Below are 18,781 nucleotides of genomic sequence, written 5' to 3'. Positions count from 1 at the left end.
TAGTTTCTATGAAACAAGACAATCACAACAGTTGCCTCTTATATAGACCGAGGTTTACAACTTCGTTAGTTTCTATGAACCAAGACAATCACAACAGTTGCCTCTTATATAGACCGAGGGTTACAACTTTGTTAGTTTCTATGAAACAAGACAATCACAACAGTTGCGTCTTTCATATTCAGTTTTCATACCAGGTTGTTTCATCAGTAGATGCTCAAGGAGTAGTCGTGAAGGCAATATCTTCTGTCTCCGTCGGATTGTAGTGGATTAGAAGCCAGTCAGCCTATCATATCTGTAATAACGAAAGAAAACGATGATTAAAAGATAAATTGAGGTTGATGCATAGTTACATGAACCTCTTCATGTTAAAAACACATTGACAATCTTGCATGGTAAGCGAACCTTACTTCCAAACTTAAAGCTACATGATTTTGTACAACCCGGAAACACAGTAGACCCTACCTCTACAACCCGGAAACTGACGGGAATATTTTCAATAGACATTGCTCCCATGCTGATTATTGATTATGAATATAAGTCATAACGTTTTTGAGTTATTACTGTACTCCATATCACAAATAACTAGAGTTATGCTAGAAAGCGTGTATCAGTGAAACTGCAGTGTTACGCTTAAACAATGAATCAGTAGACATGCACAACAATGTGGATGTATGCTGTGTGACGCATGTGAGATACGGATGATCTTTGAGACTCACAGTGATCAGGTGTGTCCGGCCCGTCTCCAAAGTAGATTACTTGAGAAGAACCTTGACCAAAACCTCCCCCAACAACATTAACGTCCATTCCTCCGTCGATGACGTTGATGCCTCCAGAGACGACTCCGCCACCAAGGACGCCACCACCTATGGAGTGGACGCCACCTCCGCCTATAACTGCAGGTAATCCCATTCCGAGGTGGCCACGAAATGCACCCATATGGTATGGCATGGGCCGTCGCAGGGGAAGATGCATGGGGAACGGTAGTCGCATTGGGAAACGTCGTGACATGAAGGGAAGATACGCCGTGGTGGTTGCCAGGAAGCAGAAGACAAGCAGGATTGTTGATCGGATGGTCATTTTCAGGCTAGAATAAAAAAACCCACATATTTCACACAGGACCAAAAGCCGGATAGTAAACCATTGAAATAAACGTAAATACAGTAGGAAATACATGCCATGACCGGATTTACGTATGTTTTCAGATATTTCCTAACTTCGGGCATATATTTCATTTGAATCTATACCTGTTAAACATATGCTCATCGTACATTTTCGTATGCACAAGTACCTCGTTCATGTATGCCATGACCGGATTGTCAGGTATTTCCAAACATGATTTGCAAAACAGATACCCCAGTAAATACATGATCATACAGTATTTCCGATGCATTCCTTTGAATTTTAATGGGTGGTGAGATTTCCGATTTCGTTCTAAGTTTACTCAGGTTGGAAACATGTAAATTTACTGAGGTGGGGAAACACTTGTAAGTTTTCAAACTTGCAAATGTTTACACACCTTAGATATGTATGTATCATACCGGATATCAGGGGTATGTATATGAACGGTTCATACACCTTCATGTTACCTGTGCTCAAGCAAGATGATCATTTGTTTCCATCTTGTGAATTACTTGGTTCATGTAATTTCATTTTCACACATTTTAGTACGTTTGAAATCAACGTTCACATGACCTCAATATTCTTATCATCAAAAGAGCCTGACTAACAAAGCAGTATAACGCAAGCTAACATGGCTTATTAAGCTGCACCCGCTCTTGCTACAAGTATCAGTTACGGTTTGTGTGCGGTGTTGGCAAATCTTGTGAGTGATGAACAAAAGGGCGAAGAGCTGCCCCTTTGTCCTTGCAAGTGTCCCAGCTGTCCCAACAGAATAGCACTTTATCTCTCTTAGAGCTCAGCCAAATATGCCACACGTACCAACTCGTAATTTCTTAAGTTTATTCATCTCACTACTGTAAACTATTGTTCGGCGGTACATAATGGGAATATGATGTGACCTTTCTTAATAGTCTCACAGTGCCTGAACCATGTTATTTCTCCTTCCGCTCATCCTTTGCTGTAATAACGCCATGCAGTTTTAAGTTGTCCACATTTGTTTCACTAGCGCAAAAGTATGCGACAACAAACAATGCCATATCAAATTATATATTCTGTGAGACATGAAATGAAAAATAGTTTCTTTGTATTCCGTTGTTTGGAGCAGGCCTATATCACTATTACGCCCAAGTGCTGCAAAACAACTCGCAGACCTTAAGTCTGACATAGACGCAGACCTGGCACGTTCAAGTTCACATCTGATTGGGGCCGAAAATATTGATTCCGACATGAATGCAATATCTCATTAAGTTATTGTTTTCCTAAGTAAGTGGAGTGCCTTCTACAACATTGGAGATAAATGTATCGCTGTCCTTCTGATATTCCCCCGAACGGAAGCTCTACCCATTTTAGGTACAATGTGTATGTTACAGAATAGTAGGGAATAGTCTTAAGACTTTTCAACTTTGACCAGGATTCTTCGAACTTGTAACAGTCGCTTGAGAAGATCAAAAGAGAAAGGGGTAGTGCGCGATGTACTAGCGATGCAAGTGCTTCTCCATCACACATATAGTTGTATAGATACCCAGTGATTAGTGATAGCGTTGAAGCAACTTATTAAAATTTACGACAGACACTGTCAACTGCAGTAGTACTGCCACACCCAGCATCGTATTTATAGCTCTCTTACATAAGGTAACATATCACAGGGTTGTCATGGTAACGATAATTTGACATACTATTTATTGTCTTACTCTTTAATCAGCGATTAGAATTTAAATCAGTTTTGAGGTCAGCATGTTAAGAGAAAAGAAGTTGTAAAACGAAAAGTATTGTGATCGAATCTATTGGCCTTTGTAAAAGCAAGTTTCAAGCCATCTACATTAAAACCTGTTTTCATGATAAATATCTGCTAATCCGTGGCATGATTCCGACCATATCATGAGCATGTGTTTGTGAATCATAATCAAATATAAGCTGGTTCCCGGCTCCCTTTGCGCGCGCTAACGTTCGACAAAGCTATATTGCGATATGCGAGACGGGGCCCAGCTTAAATCAAATAGTGATGTTACAAGGTGTCCATGCCGCGTCAACAATACATGCAAACGCGTGAGAATTGCAATATGGGCCCCTGCACCAATGATTCTCTGTGACCTGGAGACACATGTGATTGAGCGTATGTAGGGACGTAGTCTGTCATACAGACCCTGAAGCAAATATATCGAAGCCCACGCAAGTCTAGAAAAATGTGGCAAGTGTAGATTTCCACAGCTTCCGGAGAATGTCTCAGGGCTCCTTTTTATTACATTTTTCACTTTTACTATGAACTATTTTTCTGTAAAATATGTTCATTTCAGAGACTAGTTGTTAGTCTAGTAGGGACGGGTAGAAGACAAAAGACAAAATGAATACTCGTCCTGTTATACTTTTTAATTATATTTAAACATTCGTTCTTGTCTCGGGATAAATGTATATTTTCCAGGTTCAACCAAATGTACATTCGAAGGATATCGAAATCTAGGTTAAGCTAGTTGAATTATATTTACAATTAAATGACCCAAACAATGGTCTGTTGTCCAAATTGTTGGTTTTCCATATCTTGTCCCAGTCTGTCTCACAGTCACAGACCGATATTATTTGCCCTTCTGTCCAGCCCTTACTGTATATGTATACTGCAATACTGTATATGTTGCACATATACTACACAATGTATTATACATGTATTTAATGCTATGCTAAGCAACGTCCACTCGTATTCAAGATTACACCTGGTTAGAGATGCAAACAAATGTGTATTTGTATGTGCATTTTAATGAAATGAGGAACCAAGCAAGCAAAATCATAGTATGCATACAAACCAAGTTGGTACACTGGGACTCGTTATCATCGGAGGAAGCTAACATTTTACCTGTATGGACGATCTATTGTAAGTACGTGTTGTCTGACCGCCTCCGTGGCGTAGTGGTTAGAGCGTCTGCCCGGAGAGCGGAAGGTCGCGGGTTCGATCCCCGATCGCGTCATACCAAAAGACGTTAAAATATGGTACTTGTTGGTCCCTGCCTGGCGCTCGGCATTAATTGGTACAACAAGGACTGGTCGGCTCGGAGTCAGTATAATGTGTCTGAGTGGGGTATTCATCCTTCACTGCGGCATGGTACCTCAGTGGGCTAGCACTATAAAACCAGCTTAAGTCTGGGCTAGTACAAGCAGCCGCACATACACATACACACGCATGCACGTCGTCATATGAGCGAAATATTCTCAAGCACGACGTAAAACCCAATTTCACCACACCTCACCTCACGTGTTGTCCGTCTGTAGTAGACAGACCCGTTACATAGCATGTAGAGCACGGACACACTGCTCGTGCATCCCACAAACTCACCTGCTTCACAACATTCGCAGCGCGTTCACCGTTCACATCTAGCTGACTGAAGACGTGAAGGGTGGCGTTGACTTCTTGAGCGCATATTATCATATTTATCTAAATCATATAAATTGTTCATTTATATCACATGTGAATCTCTGCAAAACCGCAATGTTACTGTAAACAACACAGTTTTATGTACAGTTACACTGATGTTACACTGATGTCAAGCATGGAGTCATGATGACTATCGACAGTAACTGTTCATGAGATCGTGCAAGGGCATTATGGGTATTTCAAACAAGTTATCTCATGACTGTAATAGTATTCATTTGTCTTGACTCAGACTAATCACCACCTTGAGTTTAGTAGACTCGCACACTTCATCGAAGTGCTGTTGGCCACTTTTCTCGCCGTCCCGTCCAGCATCTTTATGAGGATGCATGACCCTACTTCTCACCCATGATGCCTCAACTTTCTCATCCAAGACAAGCTGGCGGGCCCTTCGACCTAGGGCTGCTCGGGTCCGGTAAGATCTTCACTGATAATAATTCGTGTCAACTGACAAGTTATGCGTTCTCCTAAGGTCCTCATATAGCTTCCCGTCTCGATTACGATTTGCGAATCTAAAATCTGAATCTTATATGTGTTAATCAGAATGGTTGTATTGTATTCTCTCTTCAGAAACTGTTTTAAAAAGGAAGCAATAAAACTATGTTTTTCGATGGCAATGTTAGAAATGCAATTTGTATGTGCCTCTGTATGGTTCATACACGGACATTGGCGACGGCAAAATAGTCGGGGTTGCATGAAATACATGGACAGTGTCGGTTATAATGGAGTGAGTGGGTGAGTTTAGTTTTACCCGCTTTTAGCAATATTCCGGCAATATCACGGCGGGGGACACCTAAAATGGGCTTCACACATTGTACCCATTGGAGGAATCGAACCCGGGTTTTCGGCGTGACGAGCGAACGCTTTAACCACTTGGCTACCCCACCGCCCCTATAATGGCTGAACGTTTGTCAAGTTATGTTTATCAATAATACCAGTTGCAAGGCATTGCATGTACTTGACTTTCATACTCATAGGCATGTAATAGATTTGAGATATTATTCATATTGGTCGGCCCATTTCGATCGTAATAAAAAATCATTACTGCAAAATTTACACTAGTCTTGCATGTTAAATAGCTGTCTTTGAAACACAGAATGTATTCCAAGCTGATTTGCTTTTCAGTCACTTCACGTCCCACGCTCAGCGATGACATTGGCATTATGCGATTTACACTAGTCTTGCATGTTAAATAGCTGTCTTTGAAACACAGAATGTATTCCAAGCTGATTTGCTTTTCAGTCACTTCCCGTCCCACGCCCTGCGATGACATTGGCATTATGTGATCTGACAACGGAAAACAAATGGAAGTTCTTGTGTTTATTTACTCTTTGAAGTGTAGCGTTTCTACAACTTATCACATGCTAAATGTATCACATAATAGTGGATAAAAAGAAACCTGGCCTTTTTTCATTTAGTTTGTAAAGTACTGACTGGTTTTGCTATTCAACACTCACTGATTACATGTTGTGACAACAACCATCTGTCGTCGTATATCTCATAAAGCGAGAGCGTGTAGTGAACGCCTGTGTTTGTTCGTGCTGGTCTTTCCTTTGGGAACATGAATATAATCAATGCCCTGTATGGTGTTTATGCATAAATCCATGTTGAGTCACTCACTCAACAACGCTGGGAGTTTTAAAAACTCTTGTTACCTTTGATCGCGTAATGAATATCGAAGATATTCAGTCGCAGATGATAGTGTGAAGCGAATCGTAACGCCATTCGTGTTGAACATGTAACGGATATTACTTCATACGTTTACACGCGCACCACCTCCTGTACAAACTTCACGTAGGAGATGAGCAATATATTAATAGACATTAATCTGAAATGGTCGACTTAAATCCCCAGACACGCAAACAATCAGTCCCCGATGCACATAATTTATGTATAGTTATATAGTTTTTCTACTGGAGTATATCATCCGAGTATTTATGGGGCTGCACATCCACGTGACCTCATTATTCTTATTACCGAAAGAGCCTGACAAAGAAAGCAGTATTACGCAAGCTAACACGCCTTATTAAGCTGCACTCGCTCTTGCTACCAGTAGCAGCTACGTCTTGTCTGCGGTGTTGGCAAATCTTGTGAGGTGCTTGTTTCGAGGGATTAAAAGGTTCAGCGGTGAACAAAGGGCGATGAGGTGTCTCTTTGTCCTCTCAAGTGTCCCTAGCTGTCCCAATAGAATAGCACTTTATCTCTCTTAGAGCTCAGCCAAATATGCCACACGTACCAACTCGTAATTTCTTAAGTCTATTCAGCTCACTACTAACTATTGTTCGGTGGTACATAATGGGAATATGATTGCACTGCATGTGATCTTTCTTATTATTCTCACAGTCAGTCCCTGAACCATGTATTTTTCTCCTTCCGGTCAGCCTTTGCTGTAATAACGCCATACATGAACTTAAAGTTGTCCACGTTTGTTTCATTAACACAAACGTATATGATAACACATATCAAATTATATATTCTGTGAGACATGAAATGAAAAATAGTTTTTTTTCGTGTAGCGATTATGACCCGATAGCACAGGCGGGGCGTTCTCTGAGTATACCACAGGCATGTTGGACCTCCGTGCCTTTTTTTAAATTCGCCTTGATTGTCCTCTTTAAATTGACGATCGATGAACTCAGATTGCGAAAGCAAATGTCACACAAGTAAATGTGATGTTGCATTGCTGTACCTTTACCCGTCGGAGAAGTCCTTCTCAAAAGATAAATATTCCGTTGTTTGGAGCAGGCCTATATGACTATTACGCCCAAGTGCTGCTAAACAACTCGCAGACCTTAAGTCTGACATAGACGCAGACCTGGCATGTTCAAGTTCACATCTGATTGGGGCCGAAAATATTGATTCCGACATGAATGCAATATCTCATTAAGTTATTGTTTTCCTAAGTAAGTGGAGTGCCTTCTACAACATTGGAGATAAATGTATCGCTGTCCTTCTGATATTCCCCCGAACGGAAGCTCTACCCATTTTAGGTACAATGTGTATGTTACAGAATAGTAGGGAATAGTCTTAAGACTTTTCAACTTTGACCAGGATTCTTCGAACTTGTAACAGTCGCTTGAGAAGATCAAAAGAGAAAGGGGGTAGTGCGCGATGTATCTGACGGACGTATATATGGAGAACGTTCGAACTGTATAAATACAATAATTGAAATACCGGTTATGATTAAAGAATACCCTCAATCTGATAGCCATCCATGTATTCAGATTGTTGAGAAAACTAGCGATGCAAGTGCTTCTCCATCACACATATAATTGTATAGATACCCAGTGATTAGTGATAGCGTTGAAGCAACATATTTAAATGTACGACAGACACTGTCAACTGCAGTAGTACTGCCACACCCAGCATCGTATTTATAGCTCTCTTACATAAGGTAACATATCACAGGGTTGCCATGGTAACGATAATTTGACATACTATTTATTGTCTTACTCTTTAATCAGCGATTAGAATTTAAATCAGTTTTGAGGTCAGCATGTTAAGAGAAAAGAAGTTGTAAAACGAAAAGTATTGTGATCGAATCTATTGGCCTTTGTAAAAGCAAGTTTCAAGCCATCTACATAAAAACCTGTTTTCATGATAAATATCTGCTAATCCGTGGCATGATTCCGACCATATCATGAGCATGTGTTTGTGAATCATAATCAAATAGTGATGTTACAAGGCGTCCATGCCGCGTCAACAACACATGCAAACGCGTGAGAATTGCAATATGGGCCCCTGCACTAATGATTCTCCGTGGAGACACATGTGATTGAGCGTATGTAGGGACGTAGTCTGTCATACAGACCCTGAAGCAAATATATCGAAGCCCACGCAAGTCTAGAAAAATGTGGCAAGTGTAGATTTCACAGCTTCCGGAGAATGTCTCAGGGCTCCTTTTTATTATATTTTTCCTTTTTACTATGAACTTTTTTTCTGTAAAATATGTTCATTTCAGAGACTAGTTGTTAGTCTAGTAGGGACGGGTAGAAGACAAAAGACAAAATGAGTACTCGTCCTGTTATACTTTTTAATTATATGTAAGGGTATAGAAATTTAGGCTAAGATATTTGAATCATATTTACAATTAAAATACCCAAACAATGGTCTATTGTCCAAAATATTTGGTTTTCCACATATTTTCCCAGAGTGTCTCACAGTCTCAGAACTATATTATTTCCCCTTCCGCCCTGCCCTTACTGTAGTGCTAACGCCTTACATCTGCGAACGCTTAATTCGCAAGTAGTGAGGCAATACGCTAATGAGGGGAAGGGTCCTGTACCATGTTTGTGAAATATCTATGATGCCTTGCAGGAAGTTGTTAGGTTTTTATTGTGTGTTTTTTTCCCCCTTTTTTTTAATGATCTAAGCAAGTCTAACTATGTATGGCGTTAAGTCACTGCTTAAAGAAAGGCTTCATTACAATTAATTAATTATCTCAGCTGACTCAGATGCTTTGCAGATGTTTTACCCCATTCGTTCCATACCCGTAAAAATAATTTTCTATATATGTCTGTAAGGAAATACTGTAAAGAAATACTGTTAGTCTGTGAATCTTCCAATTTACTTGGTCTTAATATCCATTGAACATCTGCACACCGATACTTTAAAACTGGTATATGAATAATAATTGTTTGCAATTTTTATCAAATTTAGTTTTCCATTTATTTAGCAATTTTCAGTTTCTATGTCCTGGAAATTCTGTACGAAGGTACATTTAACAGATTCACTCAATAACAGTAACACATACAGACAATAAGTTTCGGCACTTTGATAGATTAATAAGTAAACATTTATTCCATGATATCGGGTTGCCAAAATAATTACCATAATTATGTAATGTATAACAAATCAGAGAGCAAAAAGCGAAAATGAAAACGCATGAGTAACAAATGCTGTGAGGTGGTAAACTTCCAGTAATTATCGAAACTGCGTACTTACCTAAGCTTATGAACTTATTGTAATCACAAGAATTTTCTATAATCTACCCTAGAACTGGAATCAAAATAGGTGTACACTTATGTATATTCCGTCGGGGAACTTACATTTTAGAAAACGTCCGTATGGGATAATATCTAGATTCCTAATACAAGAGAGGTTATACCAAGTACGTATATGCATGTTTACACATTTACAACAGTAATTTACACCGGGAATCATTAATACATTGTAATCATCATTTTTAAAAGAATAGATAATAAAATTTGTGCAGCTATGATCAGTCTGATAACTTATACAAGTGTGCACTAAAATTAGGGACCTACCGGTTCATGTCTGTGTGAACACACCTGTCTGTGTTTAATTGCAATAAGCAGTCTCTCCTTGCATGTTATATATAAGAAGTGTACCTAAGATCAGTTATTTAAACTGTAATGTAATTTCCATTGCAAAAAGTATAAACGGTATTACCTACTGACCAGCTGCAGAAAGGCTTATCAGTACCCCACCGCCATCACCCCACCCTAGGCCTGCCCCATCAAACACCCCTCCCTCTCACACACATGCACACACACACACACTCCCTAACATACATATCGCTCTAGCCAACAGACCCAATATCTGAACCTTTTAAACAGACATCATGTGTATGTCAAGAAAGGCAGGCACGTTAATAGCGGTGCTCAGTCATGGGTATCACTTCGCCATGTGTTTCTAATGACCTTCGTGCATTATGGCGTGGTCCGACGCGCTAACGAACCATATGTGAAAGTTACATTACAGAACCATTGAAATACATGTTAAAATAGTGTAAATCTTTTAACACTATTTATCCATTACCAACCATTTACGCGTGTACTAAATATATGGCAAACCTAACCCTGGTCATACGAGATTTCAAAGGTATTAAAATGCATGTCCTACAATCACAGCATTTACATATGTTACACATGCTAGAAAACACATGAAAACAATGGCCAGATTTACACACCTGTGAAATACATGTAAATACAGAGTTGAGTGTACGTTAATTTAAACACCCTTTTAAACGTGTGTAAATCTGACAGCCAGATGATACGTAGATTACCAACGTTGTTCATATGGCCGCCGGATGAAACGTATATTACCTAACGTTAGTAAATGTGGGCAATACAGTCATTTTATGTGGTGTCAGTCGTCATATTTCGTTAAAAGTGAAATATAGACTGGATCATGCCGTTTACAATTTCCACTATTGCACGTTTGATCATTTGGATCAGAAGCCTGAGTCCATCTGGCGTGTTGATCAGTGAATAATCCGACAGTGGCTAAACGCAGCTGTTGATAGCTTTTGTCAATGTTTGCAAACATGTCAATGTCCTTACTACCATATTAAAACATCAGGCAAAGCAAGTACCGAGTACGTGTATGTTTAGCACTTCAATGATCAGTTCCAGCACGACGACGTGGCCGGCCCCACCACGTTGTCAAGACACGTGTTACAAATGTTTGTTCACTCTATTTTACACCCTAAATGTATAAATTTAATTATTTCGTTCCAAGAACTATGCACTGTACAAATACTAAACAAACCCAAAGTATAGTAATGCACAATTATGTGTACTTTTAACTGCACTGTACGTTTTCCGACCATGTACAGTTGCCACAAGACGACAGAATGGTGGTCAGTTGATACTTACGGTGGTGTCTGTGTGGTTGGAAGAAACATTCATGATGGCCGGGCATATATATAGCAATGGTGGCAGTGGCCTGTTCATCCATCAACTGGCCAGTGGTCACGAAGTCAGCCTTCAGACAAGGAAGGTTCATATTGCAAACTGTCATCGTATATAATATGTCTGTATGTGAATCTACGTTCCACCATTAAACTGACGGGTGTGGATTGATTTAGTTGTCAACATAGTTGGATAAACAATGTTAGAACTTATAACTAGATAAGTGGGTCGTCGGGGCTGCCTTCTTTTAGTGAGGGAGTGAGTGAGTGAGTGAGTGGGTATTGAAGTAAGAGTGAGTGAACTTGACACTGTTTTGAACAGTTTGTTTCTCATTTCAGCATTTATCGGTGTGTCAGTGAATGTAGGAAGGTTGTGACACAAACATGGATTCGAACCCATACTCGTTGGTTCCTGTTACTCCAAAAGGACACAACTCTGTATCGTATATCCTCAACACTATATGTACAGTATCACACGGGATATCACGTCCATCTGTACTGTAGCAAGGATATCTGGGTGTTCTGACGTCACTGTTGTAGCTTACTGTGTCTCACGGGGAACATTTGATTGTAGTTTTCAAATGCATGTACCTCATGTACCACTGATTCAATTGATGAATCATTGTTTGAAGATGAGGCACCACGCTCTATGTTACAATTTCTGTTAACAACTTTCTGTTACACATTGTCTGTCTTACTTTCTGTTAACTTTCTGTTATACACTCTCTGTTACAGTTTCTGTTAACGTTCTTTTATGCTTTCCCTATTTTATTGTCTGCTAACTTTCTGTTACACATTCTCTGTTACTCTCTCTTACTTTCTTACTCTCTGTTGCAGTTTCTGTTAACTTTCTGTTTCTCATTCTCTGCTTTATTGTCTGTTCATTTTCTGTTATACAAACTGTTACTCTCTCTTACTTTCTTACTCTCTGTTACAGTTTCTGTTAACTTTCTGTTTCTCATTCTCTGCTTTATTGTCTGTTCATTTTCTGTTATACAAACTGTTACTCTCTCTTACTTTCTTACTCTCTGTTACAGTTTCTGTTAACTTTCTGTTTCTCATTCTCTGCTTTATTGTCTGTTCATTTTCTGTTATACACTCTCTGTTACAGTTTCTGGTGAGTGGAGATGGTGTAGTAGTTTAGTCATCTCAACAATGGTGACCGGGTTCAGTTTTCATGCCTCCCGCTCACAGATATCTCAAAGAAAGGCATGTCCCCCATCTCATATTGCTATAGATATTAAAGCATTTGTACACTGATAGTTTACTGGATGTATTTGCTATTGTAAAGACACATCGTGCTGAACGACATACAGTTGAAGGGGCTCGATTGAATGAGATATGATTCACTGGATTCGTTGTATACATCTTGGAAAGAAATCTAATTAATAACACGTTGTCAATCTGGTGCGGCGTGGCGTGGCGTGGTGTGGCGCAGCATGGTGTGGCACGGCGTGGCGTCAGTTGTGTGGTGTGGGTGGTGTGGTGTGGTGTGGTGTGGTGTGGCGTGGCGTGGCGTGGCGTGGCGTGGCGTGGCGTGGCGTGGCGTGGCGTGGCGTGGCGTGGCGTGGCGTGGCGTGGCGTGGCGTGGCGTGGCGTGGCGTGGCGTGGCGTCAGTTGTGTGGTGTGGTGTGGCGTGGCGTGGCGTGGCGTGGTGTTGCGTCCGTTGCGTATAATTTTGCATATGGAGGCATATTGAGATACAAAAGTTGACCTCCCGTAAAAAGTCACCTTCACGTCACGCATTCTGCGAAAGGTCCGGAGGGAATAAAAAGTCGGAATTTCGTGACCAACTGTATGACATATGGAAAAAAAGATGATCTATAAACACACGACTCACAGATTGTCGTCATCAGGCAGTATTTTGAAAATAAGACGTCTATTGTCAAATACCCAGTGAATATCGAGATCTTCAGTGATCAGTTCTTGTAAAATCACAGCATGTTTGCATTTAACGTCCAAAGGGATATGTTTCGTCGGATAATCGACGCTGGGTATTTTCTCTAATTGACGTTTTATACAATTAAACAAATATGATAACAGATATGAACGTTTAGCTTCATACGATACATTTTGTTTGCACTTTATATACTACGGCATTGTCATGAAACATATCGCTTGATGAAGATTTACAATTAGGAAGGTAGGAATACACCACCTGACCAAAATAGTTTCATAAGTGCCTATCCTGACACATTCTCGATAAAATGAATTAAAAATATTGTAATAACTTCCTGTTTGTATGGTTGTAATTGTTGAATGCCTTGGGTTTGCACTAAATGTAGTTACACTTGTGTCCTAAATATACCCGAAAATATACTACCCATCAAAAGTTTAGACTCACTTAAAGCACTCACTATATGTTATGTATATGTATGTGGTTACATCGAAGATGAATTTCTCCACCAACTTGGGGGAACCAACTGAAAACCTTATGCAGATGAATTGCACAAGGATGATGCTTCAAATTGCGAAAGGCATGAGCAAATGTCGTGCATGTGAACAGATGCGTTTTGGTGTAAAGTTTTGTTAAGAATTCGCCAATTTTCACAGATTTTAATCATTTACTGAACTCATGACAATAATCTTTTCAATGTTAGGAATATGTTTTACAATACACCAGTTCATAACTAAACAGTACCTTTAAACAGTATGGAATATTTTGCAAAAAGCTAGTTTAGAACAGTGGACAAGTAAGTGGCTACATTTACACTAGTGAGTCTAAACTTTTGATGGGTAGTATATAACACATATGTGGTAAAAATTGTCACCAATGCAATACTGTAACAAAAAAATACTGTAACCAATTCAATACTGTAACATCATCACCTTTCAAATATTTTGACATATTAATATGACAATAGGCATCACCTGGTCCAATAAACAAGCAAGAACGACAGTTTGAGTTGAAACAATGGTTTAGCATAACGAGGAGACTGAACCACCGAAACTATTCCCCCTCTCTCTCAAACACACGCACGCACACGCACGTACGCAGACGCACACACACGCGCTGGACGCAATATCCACTATACAGAAGCGGTTTCACGAATTCTGGTTGGGAATAACTTTTCACGACGATACCTCAATCGTCAGTTTTTATTTATGTGTGAAAAGAATTATTGTATGGCAGCTGATGATGTCCGTCTTAACGCTACTTTTAACAGTATTTTAACATTGACAAGTCGCTGTGATGAGGGGGGAAAGCCCGACGTGTTGCCAGACGCTTGTCGGGAAACCCAAGATCACAGGTCTGGTGTACTTGCCAATTATCCAGTTATCAGGCCTATACTGCAATCGTTTTCAGTAACAACGAGTTAGTATAATATCAATGATCATTCACAATGAGTTAGTATAATATCAATGATCATTCACAACGAGTTAGTATAATATCAATGTTCATTCACAACGAGTTAGTATAATATCAATGATCATTCACAACGAGTTAGTATTACATCAATGTCCATTCACAACGAGTTAGTATAACATCAATGTTCATTCACAACGAGTTAGTATAATATCAATGATCATTCACAACGAGTTAGTATAATATCAATGATCATTCACAACGAGTTAGCATAATATCAATGATCATTCACAACGAGTTAGTATAATATCAATGATCATTCACAACGAGTTAGTATAATATCAATGATCATTCACAACGAGTTAGTATAATATCAATGATCATTCACAACGAGTTAGTATAATATCAATGATCATTCAAAATCAGATTGTATTCAAATTAGGCGCCGAAGACCCGGGTTCGATTCCCCACATGGGCACAATGTGTTAAGCCCATTTCTGGTGTCCCCCGCCGTGATATTGCTGGAATATTTTGCTAAAAGCGGCGTAAAACTAAACTCAGTCAGTCAGTCAAATTAGGTGAATGACAATATCACATTTTTACACCATATGTAGTTTCGCTATGGTTTCCATGGTTTTGAACACATAAATATATTAAGGAGCTGAACTCTTCCATCGTGTTTCCACGGTCTGAGCCCCTCACATGTCCTACAGCGCTCTGCCAGTCACTCGTCAGTCTATATGAGCTGTTATGTCTCCCGAAACGTTATCGTTGTCTGACAACAGAGTGACGTCACGCCTGTATAATCCTAGTACATAGTCCAGACTCCTGGCAGTGAAATGCATTAAGACATGTCACCTCCTGAACGGTATATCAACAGTAACGCTGACGTAACCTTGGGAACCATTCAGGTAATAAACGTTAACGTGTATAGTGTGATTATGATACAGACAGTCCTCCCTTCTATACACACGCACGCACACACGTTTACATACATACACACACATACACTCACATCTGTTTAAATACACCTACATCTATATAAATAAACACGCGCGCGCTAGGAACCAAAAACATTCACACCCACTCCCAGAAAAACACATGCATACAGAAACAGACATATGCACACAGTAGCAGACACATAGACACAGAAACAGACACATAGACACAGAAACAGGCACATACACACAGAAACAGACACATACACACAGAAACAGACACGTACACACAGAAGCAGACACATAGACACAGAAACAGACACATACACACAGAAACAGACACATACATACGACGAACAGACACATACACACAGTAACTGACACATAAACACACTTAGGAACAGACACATAGATTGAAAGAGACACATAAACACACTTAGCAATATACACATACATACAGAAACAGACACATATATCAAAACAGACACATACACACAGAAACAGACACATGCACAGAGGAACAGACACATACACACAGAAACAGACACATGCATTAGAACAGACACATGCATTAAAACAGACACATACACACAGAAACAGACACATGCACAGAGGAACAGACACATACACATAGAAACAGACACATGCACACAGAAACAGACACAGAAACAGACACACAGAAACAGACACATACACACAGAAACAGATAGGTACACACAGAAACAGACACATGCATTAAAACAGACACATACACACAGAAACAGATACGTACACACAGAAACAGACACATGCATTAAAACAGACACATACACATAGAAACAGACACATGGACACAGAAACAGACACGGAAACAGACACACAGAAACAGACACATACACACAGAAACAGACACATAGACACAGAAACAGACACATAAAAACAGAAACAGACACATACACAGAGGAACAGACACATACACACAGAAACAGACACATGCATTAAAACAGACACATGCATGAAAACAGACACATACACATAGAAACAGACACATGCACACAGAAACAGACACACAGAAACAGACACATACACACAGAAACAGACACATACATCAAAACAGACACATACACACAGAAACAGATACGTACACACAGAAACAGACACATGCATTAAAACAGACACATACACACAGAAACAGACACATAAACACAGAAACACACATACATCAAAACAGACACGTACACACAGAAACAGATACGTACACACAGAAACAGACACATGCATTAAAACAGACACATACACATAGAAACAGACACATGGACACAGAAACAGACACGGAAACAGACACACAGAAAGAGACACATACACACAGAAACAGACACATACACACAGAAACAGACACATAGACACAGAAACAGACACATACACACAGAAACAGACACATACACACATACACAGACACGTACACACATAAACAGACACATACACACAGAAACAGACACATAAACACAGAAACAGACACATACACACAGAAACAGACACATACACACAGAAACAGACACATACACATATACACAGACACATACACACAGAAACAGACACGTACACAGAGGAACAGACACATACACATAGAAACCCACACATGCACAGAGGAACATACATATACACACAGACACAGACACATACACACAGAAACAGACACATAGACACAGAAACAGACAGAAACACACGGAAACAGACACAGACACATACACACACAAACAGACACATAGACACAGAAACAGACACATACACATAGAAACAGACACATAGACACTGAAACAGACACACTCACAGTAAATAGACACATACACACAGAAAGAGAAACAGACACATACACACAGAAATAGACACATACACACAGAAACAGACACATACACACATACACAGACACGTACACACATAAACAGACACATACACACAGAAACAGACACATACACACAGAAACAGACACATAAACACAGAAACAGACACATACACACAGAGAAACAGACACATACACACAGACACAGACACATACACATAGAAACAGACACATAGACACAGAAACAGACACAAACACACAGAAACAGACACAGACACATACACACAGAAACAGACACATAGACACAGACACAGACAAATACACACAGACACAGACACATACACACAGAAACAGACACATAGACACAGACACAGACAAATACACACAGAAACAGACACATAGACACTGAAACAGACTCACAGAAATAGACACATACACACAGAAACAGACACATAGACACAGAAATAGACACATACACACAGAAACAGACAGATACCTTAAAACAGACACATACACACAGAAACAGATCTAGACACGTGCACACAGAAACAGACACGTACGGACAGAACACACAAAGAGAGAAAGGCTCAGATACACAAACACTTGGACTTCAGAACATACACACAAATAGGAATGCACATCAAACAGAGACCCAGACACAAGATACGAGACTTGAACCCAAACTTTAATTTTTAAAATATCTGGTTTGGCAGCTATAGTTACAAAACATATCTATTCTCATACATACACTCGTCTATTATGTTCTCCGGTTATGTAAGACATTTTTAAATCCAGTTCTGCATTATGTGTTGTTATATAACCGTGCAGGGAGTCAAAGGTCAGCAGACACACTCTGTGCTGCTCAAACATCGCGTTGTGTCACGGCCCAGCCTCATGCTGTCATAATGAAAACGATAGAGAGTCCCGCCTCAAGCGTAAGTGAGTCCCGTGCAACCCAGTTCACAACTCTATTCGAGAAATATAAAAATAATGTTAGTCTTACACTATAGTGAGTCAAGTCGAGGCCAATCTCGAACTTTATTTAGGAATAATTTCAATGAATGTGTGATGGACATTAGGACACTGCGTCAGTTCCGTCAGATCCCGTGTGTGTTGCCGCTCAGTGTTGACACCTGGGAAAAGCCAGAACTGAAGATAAGATTTACAGTATCCTATGCAACTCATTTCTCCAACTTGCCTTATGCTCGCTGGTACTGATTCTACTGTACGCTTCTGTTCTATTTCACACAAAACTGGCGATATTTGCGTTTCCAGCAATACTGAACATCCTGAACAATTCACAGTGTGATATGGTTATAGAATAATTCCCCACTACGTTTTTCAAAACACCAAATACATTCCATACATACATATACTTACAATACACACAATACATACGTGTCTGTTTGGTCCATGATGTATGAAAACCATGCGATATATTTACTTTTTTAAATACGTCTGCTGTTATACCCTTCACCCCACCGCAGAATATATGCATGACGTAAGTTACTTTCTGCATTGAGTA

The 18,781-nt window shown here is 39.7% G+C and overlaps 1 protein-coding gene across 1 annotated transcript; it reads right to left on the bottom strand.

Moving 5' to 3' along the window:
• Nucleotides 1-210: 210 nt before the first annotated feature.
• LOC124282956 lies at nucleotides 211-18,695 on the bottom strand. The gene is made up of 4 exons (XM_046719010.1): nucleotides 18,637-18,695; nucleotides 11,158-11,266; nucleotides 717-1,084; nucleotides 211-292 (listed from the first exon to the last, which is right to left on the bottom strand). Exons 2-4 carry the CDS (start codon nucleotides 11,184-11,186, stop codon nucleotides 279-281), a joined length of 411 nt encoding a protein of 136 aa, XP_046574966.1. The 5' UTR covers nucleotides 11,187-11,266; nucleotides 18,637-18,695; the 3' UTR covers nucleotides 211-278.
• Between the last annotated feature and the right edge of the window lie 86 nt (nucleotides 18,696-18,781).

This window comes from Haliotis rubra, unplaced genomic scaffold, assembly GCF_003918875.1.
Source record: "Haliotis rubra isolate DU_JTF1 unplaced genomic scaffold, ASM391887v1 Scf308, whole genome shotgun sequence".
NCBI classification, from domain to species: Eukaryota; Metazoa; Mollusca; class Gastropoda; order Lepetellida; family Haliotidae; genus Haliotis; species Haliotis rubra.
The sequence above is the reverse complement of the archived record's forward strand: the minus strand, read 5'-3'. Positions and strand labels throughout refer to the sequence as shown.

Excerpts from the sequence above, each read along its gene's own strand:
- LOC124282956 (XM_046719010.1), bottom strand. The coding sequence starts at position 11,186 with ATGTTTCTTCCAACCACACAGACACCACC. Across the intron at positions 1,085-11,157 it reads CCAACCACACAGACACCACC|CCTGAAAATGACCATCCGAT; the intron begins GTAAGTATCAAC and ends TTTTTATTCTAG.